We start from the raw sequence: 21,385 nt of genomic DNA on the forward strand, positions 1-21,385 counted from the left end.
GATGGAGGGTTGTTTTTTGGTCTCAAGATGGTGTATTAGGGAGATAATTCGTCTTGTAGCGTCAGGAGCCTGTCTACCAGGTATAAATCCCACTTGATCTGGATGGATTAATGTGGGTAAATATGGAAGTAATCGTAGGGCAATTATTTTGGCGTAAATTTTTATGTCCGTATTGAGTAAAGAGATTGGTCTGTAATTTTTTATTAACTGGGGGTCTTTGCCCGGTTTAGGGATAGTAGTTATTATGGACTGTAGCATGTCAGAGGGGAATTCCCCATTAGTTGCGGCATGGTTATAGAGTGCAGATAGGTGAGAGGTAAGATTGGTTTCTAGTGACTTGTAAAATTCATTAGTATAGCCGTCGTTCCCTGGTGATTTGTTTAAGGGGAGAGTGTTTATGGCTTTCTTAATTTCTGGTGGTGATATCGGTACCGAAAGCGATTCAAGTTGGGAAGGGGGGATGCATGGGAGATTTATGTTCTGTAGGAAGTCGCCAATGGAGAGAGTCGTTGGCTGGATTGTATTTGAGTCATCTTTTATATTGTATAGGTTTTGGTAATATATTGCAAAAGCATTGGCTATATCTTGCGGATTAGTTAATGTGGTGTGAGTGGTAGGGTGTTGGATTGTGGAGATTTTAGCTTTGATTCTCTTTTGTTTGACAATTTTAGCAAGGAGTGAGTTTGCCTTATTTCCTAGAGCATAGAATTTGGTTTTAGTTTTTTGAAGATTAGTATCATAATTTTGGAGTAAAATAGTACGTAGTTTGTTTCTTTCTAAATTTAGGGTCGCGGATGTGGAAGGGTTCGGGGTCTGTTTGTTTATTGTTTCATGTAAACGGATTGAGGTCAGTAGTTGGGCAATTTGTTGGGATCTCTGTCTATTTATGCGGGATTTCAATTGTATGAGGATACCTCTCATGTAGGCTTTGTATGTCAGCCAAAGTGTAGTGATTGAGATATCTGGGGTATAGTTTGTTTCGAAAAAGAGTTTGTGGGCGTCTAGGATATGCTTCTGGTTTTCTGGGCTTTTCAGAAGTGAAGAATCCAATCTCCAAATAGGTGGGATTGCAGAGCGTGTGTCGTCTTCCAAGGATATACTGATCGGAGCGTGGTCTGACCAAGTTATGGTTCCGATTTTGGATGATCTCACGTGTTGTAATGTCCACTTGTCAGTGATGAAATTGTCGATTCTCGAATATGAGAGGTGAGGAGGGGAGTAGTAGGTGTAATCTCTCTCGGTGCCATGTTGACATCTCCAGATATCATATAGATCGTGATCGTGTAGGAAATGGTTAAAGTCAAGTTTGGTAAGTTTTTTAGTAGAAGATGAATCTAAGAGCGGATTACCCAGTACATTGAAATCGCCACCAATGATAAGTCTGCCTTGTTTATGGCGCGATATGGTTTTGAAAAGCTTGCGGAAAAAGGACAGTTGTTTGCTGTTTGGGCCATAAACATTCACTAGGGTGTATGTCATATCATTTATTTGACACACTAAGATATGATATCGGCCATGTGGGTCGGCTATGCTCGAAATAGTTCGAAGTGAAATAGAGTCTTTAATAGCGGTGAGAACTCCATTCTTCTTTTTGGTTTCAGTTGCCATAAATGTGGGAGAAGTGGTGAAGCTGTAATTTTGGTATTTTTCCCGTGACTAAGTGGGTCTCTTGTATGAAGATGATGTCAGCTTGGGATTTCCTTATTTCTTTGGAGAGCATCGATCTCTTGAAGGGGGAGTTAAGGCCTCGTACATTGAGGGATGTGATGTTAATCATTTAATAGTCCATTCCTGAGGTGTGTAGTTAAATGATTTGTTTGATAGAGGTGTAGTTCCATGAGTGTCCATTTGCGAGAGTTAAAATTTATAACACTGCAGTGTAGGTTGGGTGCGATTGGTAAGCTGTATGTAGTTTTCCATGTAAAGTCAGAGTAAATAGCTGTTAGATTGAGGGTAGATAAGTGATGGTGCCACCTTTGAGGGGGAGAAGGGAAACTTAAAACACTAAAAAAGAACTTGCAAAAAATGCAAGGAAATCGAATAGCTTCCATAGCTACTTCAAAACTGGGGGGTGCGAACAATTCTTGACTGCCTAAGGGGTCAGGTCAAGTGTAAACTTGAAAATCGAGTTTCAACAATTCTAGGCCGATTGCCAGTAGATCGGTATTGAATGAAAGTCTCTGGGGACAAGTTCCCGTAAAATTTTGCCTCGTGTATCTTGTTTACCCTTGTTAGTTAGTTATGACGCCTCCATGTGTTGAACAGGAGGAAGAGCAGTTCCCTGTGCGTCTACGGGTATGATATTCCATGCTTTGAGTAGATCTAGGCCTGCTTCAAGGGATCTGATTGTGAAAAGTCTACCTTGGTGCCGAACTGTTAGCTTTGTAGGGAAACCCCATTGGTAGGCTATGTTATGATTTCTTAGGGCCTTGGTAATGGAAATCATTTTTTTCCTGTTGAGAAGTGTGGCTTTGGAGAGATCCGCATATAATCTAAGATTAGCATGCGTTGGTGGAAGTGGTGGCGGGTTCCTAGCCACCTTCATGATTCTCTCTTTGATATGGTAAAAATGTATACGTGCCAATACGTCTCTTGGAATGGCCGCTGGTAGAAATGCAGGTTTGGGTAGTCTGTGGGCCCGATCGATCGCAAGCTCTAAGTCAGGAATCGATGCGATGAGGGTTTTGATGTATTGTTGTAAATAAGGGAGCAGCGTCTCATTGGTTACTGATTCAGGTATCCCTCTAAATTTAATGTTGTTACGGCGTGATCTGTCCTCTAAGTCGGCTAATTTTAGATTGATTTGTTCGATGTCAGAAGTGTGATCCGTATGAGCGTCAATCAGATCATTATGTGCCTTTATTATATCTCCCATATTTGTTTCAACGTGTTGTATTCTGCGTTCTTGTTGGTTTATAGCGCAAGTAATTTGGTTGAGCGATGTGGAAAAATCTGTGTGCAGGGTCTGCCGTAGCGATGAGAGCATGTTTTTCATGCATATTTCTGTCAGCGGTTGATCTGATGCAGGGAACGCATCTATGTCAGGAAAAGACGCATGAGGTGGTGGAGACGGAGTATTTAAGGCCTGATATGAGGGGTCAAGGTCATGATCTAGTCGTGGCCGAGATTTGGCTGGGCTGCTGGATGTAGGGGACAGTGGGGGTGATAACTCACCAGGGTCCCCTGGGTACAGTGACTGTCTCAGCCTGGGATCCGTGTGCTGGTCCCTGTAGTCCTCCTCATGGCTGCCTCTGTCTCCCTGCATGCTGCTGTTGTGACTGTTGCGGGCACCATCTTGGATTCCCGGCCCGACGGCCGGGAAGAAATCAGTGAGTTTCCCCGGCTGCCCCGGGGTTTTCCTCCTGCGGGGCATGGTCACCGGGGTGCGGGTGCCTGTCGGTAAGAGCTGGGAGCCGCTTGTTGTCCCCAGAGCCGGTGTGAGCCGCTTAATGCTGGCGGGTGGACGGAGCTGTCAGCAATGCACGTCCATCCGGGTGCCGGCCGCGCATGCGCCCCCTATTTATGTATTTTTAAGATGTAAAAAACACTTTATTAAAAATATATATTTTTATTATATATTATTTTTTAAATCATGTAAATATATTTATATGTATATTAAATATATATAATATATATATATATATAATTACTGTAGAAAAAGTTTAAATTTGATTCTATTGTCTTGTTTATAATGACACTAAAGTTATGATTCTGGTACAAAAGCCTCACAGCCTTATTTACATATTAAATTTTGTTTTTGTTTCCAAATTTTTTGTAATGTGACATTTTAGGTGAAGCAGATCGGAGGTAGCTGGGTGTAAATAGATAACAGAATCAGTTTACTCCGCTTAGCACCCATAGAGTATAACAGCTCTGCCCACCTCTTTGCAGATACTGAGCGGACACAAGAATGTGATCCTATTTTGGTGCGATTCCAAAAGCAGTGCATTCACTACTTTTGGTATGGTGCAATTTCAGGCCATTCAAAATGAATGGCCTGAAATTGCACAGCACTGAACTGCATGTGAATTACACCAGAACGTACATCTGATGTGAACCGGCCCTTACAAACTGGAGCTGAATACTTTAAAAGGTTCAACAAAGCTTGCTAAAAGCTCTGCAAATTCTTTGTAAAGCATCCTATTCATATACTGTTCTTATACTAACTGAAACTTGTGAAACATATGCAGACCATTCATGTGATTAAAAAAGGGTAAATACAAAGTAACAATATTATATTGTTTTTCTGAATCATCTTTGTGATCAGTGTCCAGAAACCATGAATTTGTCAGTAGTGGCTGCTGATGAGTTGTTCAGCAAGGCCTGAAAGGAAAGGAACAGAGTGCACTATGTATGTCCTGTGGACTTTGATGAGGTTTTTCCTTTTTGTAAGCATACGTAGCATGCCTAAAGCCGCATACATATTATAAGGGTTTTTTTTTTTTTTTCTCCTTTACCCCAGCAGGCTGAAGAAAAAAAACTGACAGATACCCGTACTAACACAAGCAATGTTAGTGCAGCGATGTCCCTCGTGCTATTGTATTTTTGACAGGTGGACTCCCCCCGCCAGAGCATATTGATCAGTGCTCACAGTCATTGGCTGCCAGCACTGATTGGATGCCTGTCGGACACTGGTTTTCCGGCATTCCCCTTCGACAGAAGCTGGTAATGAGACCGGTTTCTGTAGAACAGACAGCTGTAGACATGGACCAAAAGTTGGTCAGCTTCTTCCGAACCAAACGATTTTTGGCTTAAGGTCCAAAGCTGGTTAAGGACAGACTGGTACACAGTCAATTTAATACATATAAAAGCAAGAAAATTGGCATGCAAAATATCACAATGCTTGCTTTCTTTGTGATCATTGCTAGGCATGCAAACACATTCCAACTGTGAAAAACTGTGTTTCCGAAGTATGGAAGATTGGTGAAATAAAATAATTTACTGTAATTTTACTGGAATAGTGTATGTAGGGAAATGTTCTATGGGTAAAACTATATGCCAGGTATCTAGAAGAGTGTTCGTGTAAATAACATGGCAACTAAACCTAATAAACCTATCACATGGCACATATGGGAAAAATATGACGGAAACCCCAAATGTTTAAATTTTTGGTGCCTACAACTAATAAAATTGGATCCAAGAGAAGCAAACAAGGCAGCAAGGCTGCTGCATTCTGAAGTAAAATAGGTTTTTGAATGCATATGAAAAGTCCCAAAGAACTAAATAATGTTAAGAGGTAATCATGTTACCTCTTACTTGAAATGCAGTTTAAAGTATAAGTTCACCACTGTTCATAACATGTTAAACTGATATTCAAGGTGTAACATGTTATGAATAGGCCGACCCCTGCGCCCCCCAATTTGAAAGCTAGTGGGAATTTTCTCCTCCTGCTAGCTGTCAAAATTTTTGGCAGCGTGGGGCTCTGTCTCGACAGCCTTTGTGGCTGTTGGCTTGTAGTCCTCAAAGAACTACCACGGCACTGTGGAGTACCATTGTAGTTCACTGATTCTTCCTGTCAGTATATCTGCTACTGTCAGATCTGCAGGAGACCTGCATGGCACCAGCAATCTGCTGATCACTGGTGCAACAAAAAATAATAAACGCACATTTTTTTCATCTGCAAAAAATGTGAATTTATTATTTTTTAGCAAAAGGTGAACTTATCCTTTAATGCACGTGATTGAAAAAAATGTAGTAAATTATTTTTAAAAATGTAGACATTTATAAGCAGTATTTTTTGGAAATGGTTAATGGAAATATTTTATATGGTTATAATTATAATTAACAATGGTGATTAAACATAATCGTATTTTAAATTCACAAAAATGTTAATATGTAGGTTGCTGATGCTGTCAAATTTTAAAAGGGAGCAGTTGGCCATCTAGTGGCCAAACACCATTTAGACAACCATCCCTTTCATGTGTTCCAGGATAATACAAAACATAAAATTCCCAGAGGTGCCATCTATGTGTGGGATAAAGTGATGCCATCACCTTATTAGCATAACCAAAATGAAGTTGGAAAGCGTAATATTGGTTTACACCTGGAGATGTATAAGTGGCTTGGGATACAAGCAGAAAAATGATTCTAGAAAATGATTACTGCAGAAGAAAATAGGCTCTGTTTATATCTGTGCAGTAAGAACATGTATGTGATTGTGCACATTCCCACAGCACATAAAGTGTGTCATTCTTGTATGTGCTTAATGCTTAATGGCACCCCTTGCTCCTTGCTAACACAGGTGTGTTACAGTGCACCACAATGCATGGTACCTTATTACCATTCATTTTGGTACACTGCATTTAAAGAAAAAAAAATGTACCTGAAAGTTACGGCAATTTATGTGCATTGACCATCCAATTCAAATGATTGGGCTGCCTTAATGAGCGGAAAAATGTGCATTATTGCAGCACACAGTTTATTTATTACAGGTTTTTATGTAGTGCAGACAATTTTGCGCAGTTCTTTACAAACATATTATAGATTTACATCAGACCTTGCCCTCAGGGAGCTTGCAATCTAAGGTCTATAACTCAAATTCATACACACACATACCAGGGCCAGTTTAGTCAGGAGCCAATTAAGCTACCAGCATGTATTTGGAGTGTGGGAGGACACTGGAATACCCGGAGTTGTGAGCCTAGTGTGAAGATTATGGAAAACAGATGGGATCGGAAGATGAAACTAGCCAATGTTAAGCTTGCCAGAATGCAGGGCTGAAAAAAGCAATAGCATATCAGGTGAAGAGGATGGAAAAAATATAGAGACAAGGTTGTATGAACCTTGAATCCCTAGTAATTGCTTTATTTGTATTGGCTTTGGACAGAGACATTCAGTTTACAGCATCTCATCTTATTTTATTTTATTAAATATTTTTTTTTCATTTAATTTTTTTTTTTCATTTAATTTTTTTTTTCTTTGACCACTTTTATTATCACAGGGTGATGCTGCAGGCATCATCCCAGTATAGCCACTCAAAGTCCAGCAATGTACCAGTATGTTGCTGGGCATATATGTAACAGCAGAGAACATGGGCATATGATGAATCGGGTCTGTGGACCAATATGACCACAATTCATTCATTTGTGTAATGCCAATGTTGTGGGTTAGGCCCAAAAAAGTTTTAAATTCAGAAAACGTGATAGGTTTCCATGCAGATTTTCTGGCAAAAGCTGAATTTGGTTGGGCGTCGATTTATTGCTGCGTGTATAAATTGTTTTGGCCCACAGTCAATTGGTACAAATCTTTTGTGAAAAGCAGTGGAGGGACTAAACGCTAGTGCTGGCAGTGAACAGGGCTCATCCTCCTAACACTGTGTTTTTGGGGACACTATACAAAGGAGGCACTAGTATAGTTCTGTTCAGTTTATATTGATCTGTACAAACACTAAACTAGCAATGGCGGTGATCAGCGACCTCTAGTGTGAGTGCGATAGTGTGCGGGCAATCTAACGCCAGCTGGCCCTGGCTGGGATGGGCGCTTACAGACCCTGACGCTATCTGATGTTGCTAGTGGCAGTAATACAGGGATAAAAGAAAAATTCTATATACTAACACTGTACTAATGGCACTGGCTGGGTGACGAGGTGTTCAAAGGGTTAATAGGGGCCATCAAAGGGTTATATGTGCTAATCTAACGTGTGTGTGTGTGTGTGTGTAAAATGTAGTGCTTTTACTCATAGTGCGGTGTTCTCTCTTCTCTCCCTGGACTGATGGGGGGACATTGGATGGGCGTAGATGCATTCACAATTCGAAATAGAGAGCGTTGTAAGGTTATGTCGCTTTGCCCGGAGCCGCTGCTCACCCACACGATGTGGGCAGCCGATCGACAAGTGGTTAAAAAAAAAAAAAAATTTTGTTTAATTCTCAATTTAGTATTTATTCAATTTTTTACTTTTTATATTTTTTGAAATACTTTTATAAAAATAGTGTAATGTTGCCATAGTAAAATTGTTCTACTCTGGCGGGGTGATCAGGATTTTTTTTTTTATACTTTGCATTGCATGAGCAATGCAGAGCTTATTTTGAACTGGCCTGAATGAGTTAGATGCATGACAGTTTAAAATAATAGTGATCTGTACTTGGCTAGAGCTGGTCACATGGTACAGGGTGCTGTGATTGGCCCCATGTATTATGTGAGAGCTGTGAGCCAATCACAGCTCACCAGGAAGAGTAGCAGAGCTGTTATTAATCAGACTGATTTACAATAACTTTGCTAGCATAGTGATCATGTGATCACCGGGTCTCATTAACTGAGATCTTCATTCCGCTTTGTCCCTTGGACTCAGATGTTGTGGGTAGGGGAGCACTGCATTCCCCCCGTGTTAGTACACCCAGAGAGACATACCCATAAGTAGGTTTACCTGCAGCTGCCACCTGTCCACAACACATTGAGGACAGGCGGTCGGCAAGCACTTAATAAAAGATTGATAGCACACACTAGGGATGCTCTGACTACCTTTGATTTTTCTTCTTCTCTGCTTACTTTCTTCAGTCCTTGTGTTTTTCTATTCTGCTACATTTTGTGCTATATATTATCCATGATATGTCTTTTGTATATGTGTTGAGTGAGAACAGTAGATAAAGATGACCTTATTGAGCTTAGTGCTAGCAAAGGAACACCTGTTAGCTGTGGATATGATCTACAAATTACCCTTCACAGCTCAGCGTAATTGGTACTCTTCTGCTTGTCTAGAACAAAATGCCTGCTTGTCTTTATTGGCTTTTATAAAAAATTATTAAAAGACCCCCTCTTTAGTTCTCATGCACACTGGATGCTTTTGAAGCTACTGCTAAGGGTGTCAGCTGTTTTTTTGTTTTTTTTTGTATACTGCCTTTAAACTTCTCTGTCCATGCACACATAGCCTTTTAGCAGTGTTTTGTGGCAGGAAAAAAACCCATTGCCAGGGGTCCTGGAGCAGCAGCATTTTGGCTGCAAAAACACTTGATGAGAATAAAAAAAAGGAAGCATGCCTGAATGCTAGGCGTATTTAGTGCTTAAGCTTTAATTTATTTCAAAGACCAGAATAAATTATTCTGGCCAATGAAATTAACGCCCAAATGCTTGATGCATGTAAGGGTGTGTAAATGCGTTACACACATTTACAAGTGTCAGGCATGGGGGTTTTCTTTCGACCAAAACATTGCTGGTTTCTAGGGGAGTTCAAATTAAACGTCAGTGTGCATGAGTCCTTAAATGTATAAATGAAGGCAAAACTTTTTTTTTTTAGTTTTTGACAGAGGGACTAGAACACCTGTCACATTTTTATTGCTGCCCCTGCTTCTTTTAGGGAGATTCACCTTCCTTACCATTATTGAAAGTAAAAGAAAATCCCAAATTTTGGGTTTTCCTCAGAACAGTAATTAGGGGGAAGTCTTCCAATGGGGACACTAGTCTGGTGACCTGGGGGCCCCCAAAAGATTCCCTTCATTTGCAGGGATTTCCTTACATCCTGTTTAGCTATTGGGACAGGATGTAAAGGGAAATCTCCCCAGTGGGACACATGGAAAAAATAAACTTGAAAGGTCTTTTAACCTACCACCCTTAGAGCAGGGGACAGCAACCTGTAGATCGCGGCCAGGTGATTACAGTCTGGGCTTGCTGACTCACCATTCCAGAGCATCAAACAAAGTGCAATGCAGAGGGACTACTTGTAAAGTTGGAGCTGTAGTAGGGAGCAAGAGCCACATAAGCTCATGCTTCCTCTGTAGTGTTGGCTCCTGTTCCATGCAGAGTGATATCAACTGCACTCCACCTCTTATCACAGCTAGCGGTTTCCAGAGTGGTGCCAGCAGCAGAAAAGAAGAGATCTTTAGGTCAGTGTGAAGCAATACACTGGGTTTAATAGCGTAGGGCTGCTTTCACACTGATGGACTGTGGTTTACCCATACAGCAATTGCAGTGCACCTGCAGGTTTGCTGCTCTTAGGCATACACATTTATTATATCCTGAATTCAGAAGTGTTGGTGCACTGTCAGAAAGTGCACCACACCTGCAGGATATAATAGAAGTCTATGGGAAAGCAAGCTAACCTAGGAAAGTCGCATCTCTAGCCAATCACAGATCACTATTATTTTGAACTGTCATGAACGTAACTCATTCATGACCGTTCCAAGCTAGGTTTGCATTGCAGGAGCAATAATATTTATTGCTCCTGCAAAGCAAAGTGGGATCACCCCCCAGAGTAGTACAAAGTTACTATGGTAACATTGTACCACTCTGATAAAAGTATTTATTTTTTTAATTTTAAAAATACAGTATTGACAATTTTTAACTACCGTATTTTTTGCTCCATAAGACGCACCCAGGTTTTAGAGGAGGAAAACAAGAAAAAAAATATTCTGAACCAGTGGACTGCGGACATGGTTCAGGAAATAACCAGAGACTGCGGATGTACTACAGGAGATGACCAGAGACTGCAGACATAGTACAGGAGAAGACCCGAGACTGCGGACACAGTACAGGAGAAGACCAGAGACTGCGGACACAGTACAGGAGAAGACCAGAGACTGCGGACACAGTACAGGAGAAGACCAGAGACTGCGGACACAGTACAGGAGATGACCAGAGACTGCGGACACAGTACAGGAGATGACCAGAGACTGCGGACACAGTACAGGAGATGACCAGAGACTGCGGACACAGTACAGGAGATGACCAGAGACTGCGGACACAGTACAGGAGATGACCAGAGACTGCGGACACAGTACAGGAGATGACCAGAGACTGCGGACACCGTACAGGAGATGACCAGAGACTGCGGACACAGTGCAGGAGATGACCAGAGACTGCGGACACAGTGCAGGAGATGACCAGAGACTGCGGACACAGTGCAGGAGATGACCAGAGACTGCGGACACAGTGCAGGAGATGACCAGAGCCTAGGTGATCGCGGCGGAAGTTGTCCTCCCTCCCTTCCTGTAGTCTTCTGGGACACATTGACAGGTCCCAGAAGACTACGGGGCCTTTCACAAAGCGCAGCGCTTCTCGCGCATGCGCAGTGGGCACCCGGCTGTGAAGCTGCAAGCTGTCATAGCCGGGTGCCCACACTAAAGATGCCGGCACCAGGGAGAGAAGACGGCCAGTGAAACCAGCGGTGGTGAGGACACCGCTGGACCGAAGAACAGGTAGGACCCAGGAGCAGGTTCTGCTGTAAAAAAAAGCCGAGCGGCCGGCCCGGTATTCTAACACGGCAGCGGCGATGGGAAATGCCGGGCCGCCCGCTGCATTTTCGCTTCTTAAGACACACAGAAGACATTTCCCCCCATTTTTTTGGGGGGGAGTGCGTCTTATGAAGCGAAAAATACAGTACTTGCTGACCTCCTGCCCGCATTGTACAGGCAAGCAGCGGCTCTGGGCAAGCGACGTAACCTTATGTCGCTTTCTGTTTCGGGGTGTGAATGCACCTGTGCATCCCGCTGCCCCCTCGTCAGTCCAGGGAGAGAAGAGAGAACACCGCACTGTGAGTAAAAGCACTACACTTTACACGCACGCATTAGATTAGCACATTTAACCCTTTGATCACCCCATTAACCCTTTGATCACCCTGTCACCCAGCCAGTGCCACTAGTACAGTGTCAGTATATAGATTTTTTTTTTACTGATCACTGTATTACTGCCACTAGCAACATCAGATAACATCGGGGTCAGTAAGCTCCCCTACCAGCCAGGGTCAGCTAGCGTTCGATTGCCCGCACACTATCGCACCTACGCTATAGGTTGATGATCACCCCCATTACTAGTATAGTGTTTGTACAGATCAATATGAACTGAACTGAACAGAACTATACTAGTGCCTCTTTTGTATAGTTAGCAGGATTAGCTCGTTCGCTGCCAGCACTAGCAATTATCCCCTCTACTACATAGCCAGTCCGGCCGAAAAAAGACAAACTTCCATCAAGTTCAACCATCAAAAAAAAAAAGTTACAATCCTACACCCACAGTTTATCCAGAGGAAGGCAAAAAAAACCCAGCGACGCATGATCCAATTTTCTCCTGCAGGAAAAAAAGTAAATTCCTTCCTGATCCCCCGAGAGGCAATTGGATATTCCCTGGATCAACTTTACCTATAAATGTTAGTATCCAGTTATTATCTGTGTATCTAAGAAATATTCCAGGCCTTTTTGTAGGTCAAAGCAATTTATACGCACGACAATACATCACCGCCAACCCAGATTCTGCTCTTGCCAGATAATTCGCATGGAAATCTATCACGGTTTCTGAATTTAAAACTTTTTTGAACCTGACCCTCAACTTGGGCATTACAAAAAAGAATGAATTGTGGTCATGTTGATCCACAGACCCAAGTCATCATATACCCATGTTCTCTGCTGTTACATATATGCCCAACAAGGACCAGCAATGTACTGGTACATCGCTGGACTTTGAGTGGTTATACCAGGATGATGCCTGCAGCTACAGGCATCATCCTGATATTTTTTTCAGTTTGTAGTCAGCTTTTATGTAACAGCAATCCTAGCAGCTAATTACCTGCTTGATCATTTTTACAAGCAGCGGGAAGGGACTCCCACCTCCCCCTGCCATGTATTTTTTTTTGTTTTGTTTTTTTAGCTCTCTTGTCCCACAGGGGAATCTGAAAATGCTCTGATCGGAGACCTGAATGGCTCCAGTTATCTCTATGGTCTAAGCAACCAGAAGCTACGAGCATTGCATCATTTCTGTTTTGCTGAATATTAACAGCATCATTTTTAATTGGGAAAGCATCTGATCACATCAATCTTGGTATGATCAGATGCTTTAAGGGGAGAGCAGAGATCTAGAGTCTAATAGACCCCAGATTTCTCAGAAAAGAGTACCTGTCATTGCCTATTGTTATCACAGGGAATGTAAATATCCACTGTGATAACAAAAGTGATTTAAAAAAAAAAGAGGGGACCGTGTAAATAAAAACAACAATTATGCAGTGCCAGATAACAAAAAATGGCCTGGTCAGGAAGGGGGGTAAATTTTCCAGAGGGCAAGTGGTTAAGGTTGCCTACCCCTGTCTTAGAGGCTAGATTAATCTGTAAGGGAAAAATAGTAAAAGCACGTATTTTGCAGGAAAAAAGTGAATTTATAATTTTTTTCCCACAGTGGATCGGGGGTGCAATGTCAAGCTCCTGCAGGCATGTCCTCCAGTTTTCCGCTTGTATCTCCCCATGGTCTTTCAGTTAACAAGCTGGAGGAAGAGTGAATGGACAAAGCTGATCAGCACACTCATAGTCAATTGAGAACTACAAGGCATCTGCTCCAGCAGGTCCCTGTGAATCAATGATACGGCTGTGCAGACAGAGCATGCATATATCATCAGTGTAGTGCAGGAAAATGGTTACCAGTTTATTATGGTCTGCTTCTTTCTTTTTTTTTTTTTAATCAAATATTACGTAAACATTATTATTATGATCTGCTTTCTCACCATTTTTTTAAACAAATAAAATATTATTGCTAAACATGCCAAATTTCTAACATTTAATTTTCTTATCAGGTTAAAGATGTGCAGTAAAAGGAATCAGTTGGTTAGAGAACTTGAAGAGACAACCAGGTTAATGGCAACACTACACATACAACTGAGAAGGTATTTACAAAATAATATTACAGATTGTAAAGCAGTATTACCTATTCTATCCAAAACAAAAAAAGGTTTGATTTTAGATATAGTTTCTGAACACAAATGATGGTGAAATGTAGAAAGTATGTTCATCTAGCTTTCAGTACCCTTTGCTTCACCCCTGAATGTCAGGCCATTCTGATTAGGCAAAGTTTCAGCATTTCCTGATAGTGATAAAGTGTGTTTTCTGTGTATTTTTAATATGCATTCTTAGTTATTTGAGTAGTTTTCTATGATATTTGCACAGTTTCGCTTGCTGTTAGCCATTTTCGTAGGGGAATTTCATATACAGATTTGTAGAGTCTCTCTGGTGGTTTTCCATATTTCATAAATATTCAGCCATTTGTCTTTAACTGCTTTTCAATTTAAGGGCTCATGTACACTGCAGCTGATAAACTCACGTTTAGGAGCTATTCAGCATTTTTTTTAGCAGCCCCTGAACTCACCCTAATGTTTTCCTATGTGTCCATGTACACTATGTTTATAGGCAGTTGAGTTTACAGTCGTTTTTTTGAATGCAGAAAACTTGCGTTCAGCAGTAGATTTTAACAGCGTTTCAAACGCCAAATGCTTGTAAATGCGGTTAACCGCGTTTATAAGCGGTTGGAAAATTTGTTTAACTCTTCCATTTCCAGATGCTGTCCAGTTCCATTTCCAGATGCTGTCCAGAGCCTTTTTTCATCATGAAAAATGCATGCAATTCGTTTTCAAGGTACTCAAATGGACAAAACACTGAACACAGGATGTTCCTAGCAAGCTAGTCACACATTGTAATGACCAATTCACACCTCAGTCCTTTCCCACCCTTGGAAACAAAAGATATGTTAATGACCATTCACACCTCAAATTCCTCATGAAGACCCCCTGCCAGGTGGCCTTAATGACTCACTCCACCAGACACCTTTCCCACCCTTGGAAACAAAAGAAATGTTAATAGACAACTCACACCTAAGCTAATCTCAACACATACTGCTTTCTCTGCTTCTACTCTCTGTATTTCTCTGAAAAAGCCTGAAATAGTTACCGTATTTTTCGCCGTATAAGACGCACTTTTTCTTCCCCAAAACTGGGGGGGAAATGTCAGTGCGTCTTATAAGGCGAATATGGAGCGGCCGGTCCGGTATTTCCACCGCGGCCGTGTCAGAATACTGGGCCGGCCGCTCAGCTCTGCAGCGGGACCTTACCTGTTCCTCTATCCAGCGGCGTGCTGTCTTCCCGGCTTCTGTAGTGTGGGCACTGGGCATGATAGCCGGGTGCCCAGTGCGCATGCGTGAGAAGCGGTGCGCTTTGTGAATGGTACCTGGGACACATGACAGATCCCAGAAGCCGCCGGACCTTTCACAAAGCGCAAGTGCTTCTCGCTCATGCGTACTGGGCACCCGGCTGTCATGCCGAACGCCATTACAGAAGCCGGGAAGACAGCGCGCGGCTGGATCGAGGAACAGGTAAGATCGGGTACCTGTCAAATTCAGGTACCCGCCCCCCACCTCCCCAAAGGTCAGCAGTCATCTGTGCTGTCCGCAGTCTCTGGTCGTCCCTGTGCTGTCCGCAGTCTCTGGTCGTCCCTGTGCTGTCCGCAGTCTCTGGTCGTCCCTGTGCTGTCCGCAGTCTCTGGTCGTCCCTGTGCTGTCCGCAGTCTCTGGTCGTCCCTGTGCTGTCCGCAGTCTCTGGTCGTCCCTGTGCTGTCCGCAGTCTCTGGTCGTCCCTGTGCTGTCCGCAGTCTCTGGTCATCTCCTGTACTTTGTTTGCAGTCCATTAGTTCAGAATTTTTTTTTTCCTGTTTTCTGCCTCTAAAACCTAGGTGCGTCTTATGGGCAGGTGCGTCTTATATGGCGAAAAATACGGTAATAATTTACCACTTTCCAGTGCATTCTGGGCATTTGGGAGGTTCTCCTGTGCTTATCTTTAAAAAACGCTTCTTAACATAAATGCGACTAAACGCGGTATGCAAACGTGTCAAAACTGACTTTTAACCTGCGTTTACCTTCTGTCAATTTCCAGCGTTCAAACGTGAGTTTTTCAGCTGCAGTGTACATGAGCCCTAAGTCAATTACAGGATATTTCACCTAGGGGTTTGTATTGTATTCAGTCAGTCTAGGCAGGAAGAAAGGTTCAGTAAATTACAATTACTATAAAGCTACATAAGCATGGAGCAAAGTCTGTATATAAAATAAAAAATGTAGCTGCCTCCATGTATACATATAATTAAAGCTTTATATAGAGACCCATTTTTTCCCAGAAATATGTTTATTGAATATTTTGCAATAAATAGGTACAAGCAGTCCCAGCAAAGTACAGTATAAAAGGCAGCAAATGATCAGCAAAGACATTACGAGGAATTGCCTCCAAGTGCAGTATAAGAAGGGTACAAAAAGAAACGTGCATATCTTGACAATACACAGCTTCTTTCAAATGAGTAATGGAATGCAAGTTAACGACATCGCCTGAGGTCAAGGCCGAAGAATAAATAGGGAAACCCGATAAGAAACCGATAAATTTGAAGAAGTATGTCCTTGAGGGTACAGGGGAGGTAAAAGAAGAAAAAGGGGGAAAGGGAAGGACAGAAGAGAAGGGGTTATAAAGGACATAATTCCCACAAGTTGAGGAAGTAGAACCCCATTTTATAACAATAATGGCCATTATTATGATTGTTTACAATAAACTGATCATATTAACAAATGTACTAAAAAAAATCAACAGTTCTAAATGCCTAACCACACACTGTAGTCTGACGTAGCAGTCTATATTTAAATAAGAAAACTCAATATGCATAAAAAAAACTAAAAATTGACATTACCAAAAACACCCTTGCTGAATGCATACTTAAAAATGTAACTCCACTTTTGGAAAAAAAAATATCTTTAGGTCAGTTTTATACATTTCAAAACATTTCCAGAGTTTACTTGCTGCTACGTGCTGTGGTGCAAATGGGTAAGTTAATTATGCGTATTGAATTCCAGAAAATGAATTTCCTGCTCATGTGTCTGACTTACTGCTCTTTTTTACTAAAACAATGGCACTGCTATCAAGCATTTATTTCTACTTTTTTTAAATTTATTTTTAATCGTAAGTCACCATTGATCCCAGTGTCCTTACATGACCCAGTGATTATCAGTGGCTTTTGTTTATGAATGTTCATTCATGATCACTAGGTCAAGCAAGGACATGACGTTCATGAATGGCTAATATGATACACCATTTAGTGTCACTACATCTTCTCTTAACTGTGGTGATCCTGACTACATGTTGTGTCTAAACAAATGCCATGTGATCATGATCATATGACTTTTGTTTATATACAACATTCATTTATGAATTAGCAAGGACATGGTTATTATGAATGGCTTGTGTATAAATTGTTGTTTATTGTAATTGTTTACTTTAAAAAGGAGTGTCGCAGCGAGGGGGTTTGACCATGCTTGGACCAGTGTTTTAGTAAATATATAGTTAAGCCTGTAGACTTTTTCTAAATGAATGGTATAATTTAAAAAAATAGACACAGCTTTAAATCCAAATTGATAGTTCTGCTTAGCATTCTAGTTGGCTCATAGTTTTTCTCATTCATCGCACATTGGTGGGTAGTTGTACTGAATCGGTTAATCTTGTCTCGTTTGTAGTATAGACCTTCCTGTACTAAAACTTTTTCAAAAGGCTATGTAAACCTCGTCCAATTTTCTGGAGTTGTATAGGAGTCATGTTAACAGTGAGAAAAACTACAGCGAATATTAAGGGATACAAAACTGAAGAAAGATGGTTTATGTAGCCTACTTTCTTTTGACAGCGGTAATATTTTTTTAGCCTTTAGCTGTAGTTTGGTCGTCTGAATAGTATGTTACTGCTAAATGTTTAGGGCAAGGAAACTAGTAAACAAGATATGGTTTTAGGTTCATTTTGAAAACTTTTTAAACTGGTATAATCCTTTCTTGTTTTTAGCCTCTCTACTAGCACTCAGTCACTTTCATCTGGGAGCAGTCCTGGATCTCTTGCTTCGAGTCGGGGATCTCTGGTCACCTCTAGCCAGGACTCTTCAACATCAGCAAGCTTTACAGATCTGTACTATGAACCTTTGGATCAGCTTGATACTGAATACCAGAACAAAGTTGAATTTATGCTACAAGAAGGGACATCTGGTTATAGACCATCTGACTCTATCACCACTATTCATGAAAATGAAGTAGTAAAGTCGCAAAACACAGATTCAACAAACCGTGTCCAGGCCTTGAGATCTTTGTCTGGTACTCCTAAATCTGTGACATCTTTATCTCCTAGATCATCTTTTTCCTCCCCATCTCCTCCTTCTTCACCACTTGTAACTGGGTCTCTTTTGACTGGAGATGATTTCTTGAGCCATATGGACTTTAAAGATTTTGATTTAAGCAGGCAATTTTTAGAACTTGGTCTTGCTGCTGAGCCAGTGAAGAAGCCAATAGATGGAAGCTATGAACATGAAATAGAAGGCAACCCTACTGGACAAGGTAAAGAAAAACAAATGTGTATATGTGTGGTTGTAGATAGATAGATACACACACGCGCACACACACAAAATGGATTTTTTTTTAACATCAGTTTCAGGCATTCCTGTCCTTTATCAAGTTCACAGGTTATGCAGCATCCTTTCCTTGAATACTTTATTTCTTCATAACTCTGTTTGAACCCCGTTTATTTTACCTTCCCAGAACAGCTCACCCCTTTTCTGCTCTCCCTTTTTTTTCTATCTCAAATAGATGAGGCACTTTCGGACATGACAAAAAGTACCAAATAAAAGGTACAATTTATTGTATGTCTAACATTTCAGGGGGACACAACCCATTTTTTTTATGGCGTTGATATGTGGCCTTGATAAAGGTGTGCTGCAGCCTGGCAAAACATTATGTGCACAACACACTACTTTTTATATGGTTCCTCATTTCAAACCCTGAGAGTGTCTCATCTACCGTGAGTCTGTTTATTTTCTGCATATGTGCAGAGCACATATATTGCAGCTTACTAGGCCTTAGATGTGGTGGCTTCCTTTTATTTTGCCTTTGCTTTTTCCATTATTTTTTTCCCAGAAAGCTTCCATTATTTTTGCCTGTTAATCCTGACAGAAACATACTTCCTGTCCTAGGGTGACAGTGCTCCCTCAGCAGCTCTGTTTCTCTTGGCTGCTCCTCTGATTTAGGCTACAGCCACCTTCTTCTCTCTTAATCTCCATTACATAGAGTGAAAGTGTTGTGTAGTTTACAAAAGACAGCTGGGATGGCTGATAACATTGTTCCAGATATCAATTCAGCACACAAAGTTACAAGGACATTGAAATTCTTGAAAGATGAACAGGTATTCTATATCTAACATTACAATTATTAAAATCCGTGTTTATTGAAAAAAGATAGGGTACAAATGTAAATACTGGTCATAGCGTTTAACATGTAAATTCCAATACAAGGTTTGTTATATACTTGATGAGAAGACGGACATGGTCATTAGCACAAATAACGAAAAAATGAAATAGGTCTTCAACAGTTTAGGAACCAGACATGTAGCACTGTACCTCTGTGTTCAAATACTGTTTACAAATAAACGAGAAGAATAAGAAAAAAAGAAACGGAGAAACAAATTATACAAATTTCATATGGGTACAATGTTGCATGACCGCGCAATTGTGATTAAAAGTGTGACAGCACTGAAAATTGGCCTTGGCATGAAGGGGGTAAAAGTGCCCGGAATGCAAGTGGTTAATCAGTACAGTTTTAGTCTGAAAATAGAATACAATACATATCATCACTTTTTACTCTGTCATACAATAATTTTCATAACTTTAGTAACCGCTTCACTTTCGGTATGAGGCTAGCATGCAAAAAAAAAAAAAAAACACGATCATGCGTTTGCTATTCTCATCATGTGCTCAAGGCTTTAGGGCTAAGAATCTCATCACGTCCACTTTACAAGCTATTACTGACCACACAAGCATCTGATCTTGGTTTGATCAGACGCTTCTGAAGGCATCTTTGATGGCATTTGATGGCAGTAAAGTTGATTAAAAAAAAAAATAGAGACAGTGTAAAAAAGTCAATTTAAATAAAACTAATAGAAATATTAAAGCTCCCCTGTCTCCCCATGCCCATGCGCAAATGCGAATGTACAAGTAGGTCCTACATGTACATGTACACATTGATCCGAACACATATGAGGTGTGCTGTGGACATCAGAGTGAGAGCAATAATGCTGATCTTGTAACCTGTAAAGGCTTTTAAAGAGTTGTCTATGGCTAATTTCATGTACCGCCGCTTGTTGCTGTTCCATGGGCATATGCACTTTAAAGCATGACATGTTGGGTAGCTATTTACTCGGTGTAACATTATCTTTTATAATTTACCAGGAACATTGGTAGTTTTTGTCTATCAAACTCTCCACCAGTCTGTGTTCTCGTTGAAGGGATATTAACAATGATTTGCTCAATGCATTAAGATCACTATATTGGGATTGACCTTACAGTTTGCTGACCTTCACATTATTTAAAGCATCATCGTGTGCTTTCTTATACATTTATTTACTCAATGACTCTTAATATTCGTAGAATTTACAGCATATGATGTATTATCCTGTATGTTATTGTTTTTTGTTTACAGGTTTAGGTTGCTTTCCATTGCCTGGGTTGGAAGTTTCTGCTGTATCAGCAGCGGTATCAGATGAGTCTGTGGCTGGAGACAGTGGTGTATATGAAGCAACAACACAAAGGTACCTTTTACAGTCTGAAACTTTAAATGTAGCACAACCAGATTCACAGGACAGTTCTTCTTTTGATTTATGAATAAGACACAAATCAAAAGTGGAATGTTCATTTCCATGCTTTAATGTGTTTGTTTTTTTTATGAACCCTAATACACTTGGTTTGCTGCCAAGGACAGCATATATATATATATATATATATATATATATATATATAACACACACAAACCCATATATCAACCACAGTTTTATGTGGAAGTCACTGTTGTACCTCAAAGAGAATTACAGAGTCTGACAGGCAGCCAAGAGGTGGTTTCCCTCTGTTCTGAATGTTAGACTGATTATGCATATTGATCCAGTGTTTTATAAACAATTATTTCCAAATATTATCAAAATTTCCTCTTCTGGTTCTGCTTTGCTTTTATACTGGGACAGGAAGGCACACAAACTTTACTAAATTGTTGTCAAACGTCTTAACCCCTCCTCACCATACTAAAAATGTGTTTTTTGTCTGTGACCTTGTTGGAGGGATGTCCCATTACTTTCTTTCCTGGTAGGAAGTGAAGGAAAATCACTTATAGTGCCAATAATTTACATAATGTATATGTTGTACATTCACATCAGTTCATGCCCTCAAGGAGTTTACAATATAAGTTCACTAAGGCCTTGGTTCACACTGAATCGCATGACAATGGAAATAACATTGCTTCCAATGGTGCTTGTTCACAGCAGTGCAGCGCAGCTGTGATGCAGCTTTGGGAAAGGTTCCTGTGCTACTTTGGTGGCACCAAAGTGTGCAAACCACATCCAAAACACAACCAAAGTTGCACAACATAACCACATCACAGTAGTGTGAACAGAGCCTAACTCACATTCATACATGCTCATACTAGAGCTGATTTACCTACCAGCATGTCTTTGAAGTGTGGAAAGAAACTGGAGGAAACTCACACAGGCACAGGAAGAACATGCAAACCCCAGACAGGTAGTGCCATGGTTGGAATTCGAACCGACAACACTATTGCTGCCAGGCCAGAAATTGATCTTGTATTACAAAAATCAAAGTCTATG

The 21,385-nt window shown here is 40.9% G+C and overlaps 1 protein-coding gene across 1 annotated transcript in view; it reads left to right on the forward strand.

The window, feature by feature from the left end:
• Positions 1–21,385, forward strand: part of WWC1 (WW and C2 domain containing 1) — a 115,490-nt gene that overhangs the window by 52,584 nt on the left and 41,521 nt on the right. The window contains exons 9-11 of the mRNA XM_089659607.1: positions 13,484–13,573; positions 17,540–18,081; positions 20,215–20,323. Coding sequence (XP_089515733.1) covers positions 13,484–13,573; positions 17,540–18,081; positions 20,215–20,323 — 741 coding nt within the window. The remainder of the gene's footprint in view (positions 1–13,483; positions 13,574–17,539; positions 18,082–20,214; positions 20,324–21,385) is intronic.

The sequence above is a fragment of the Staurois parvus genome, unplaced genomic scaffold, assembly GCF_062004578.1.
Source record: "Staurois parvus isolate SC_StPar_1 unplaced genomic scaffold, SC_StPar_1.0 ptg001171l, whole genome shotgun sequence".
In the NCBI taxonomy this organism is placed as follows: Eukaryota; Metazoa; Chordata; class Amphibia; order Anura; family Ranidae; genus Staurois; species Staurois parvus.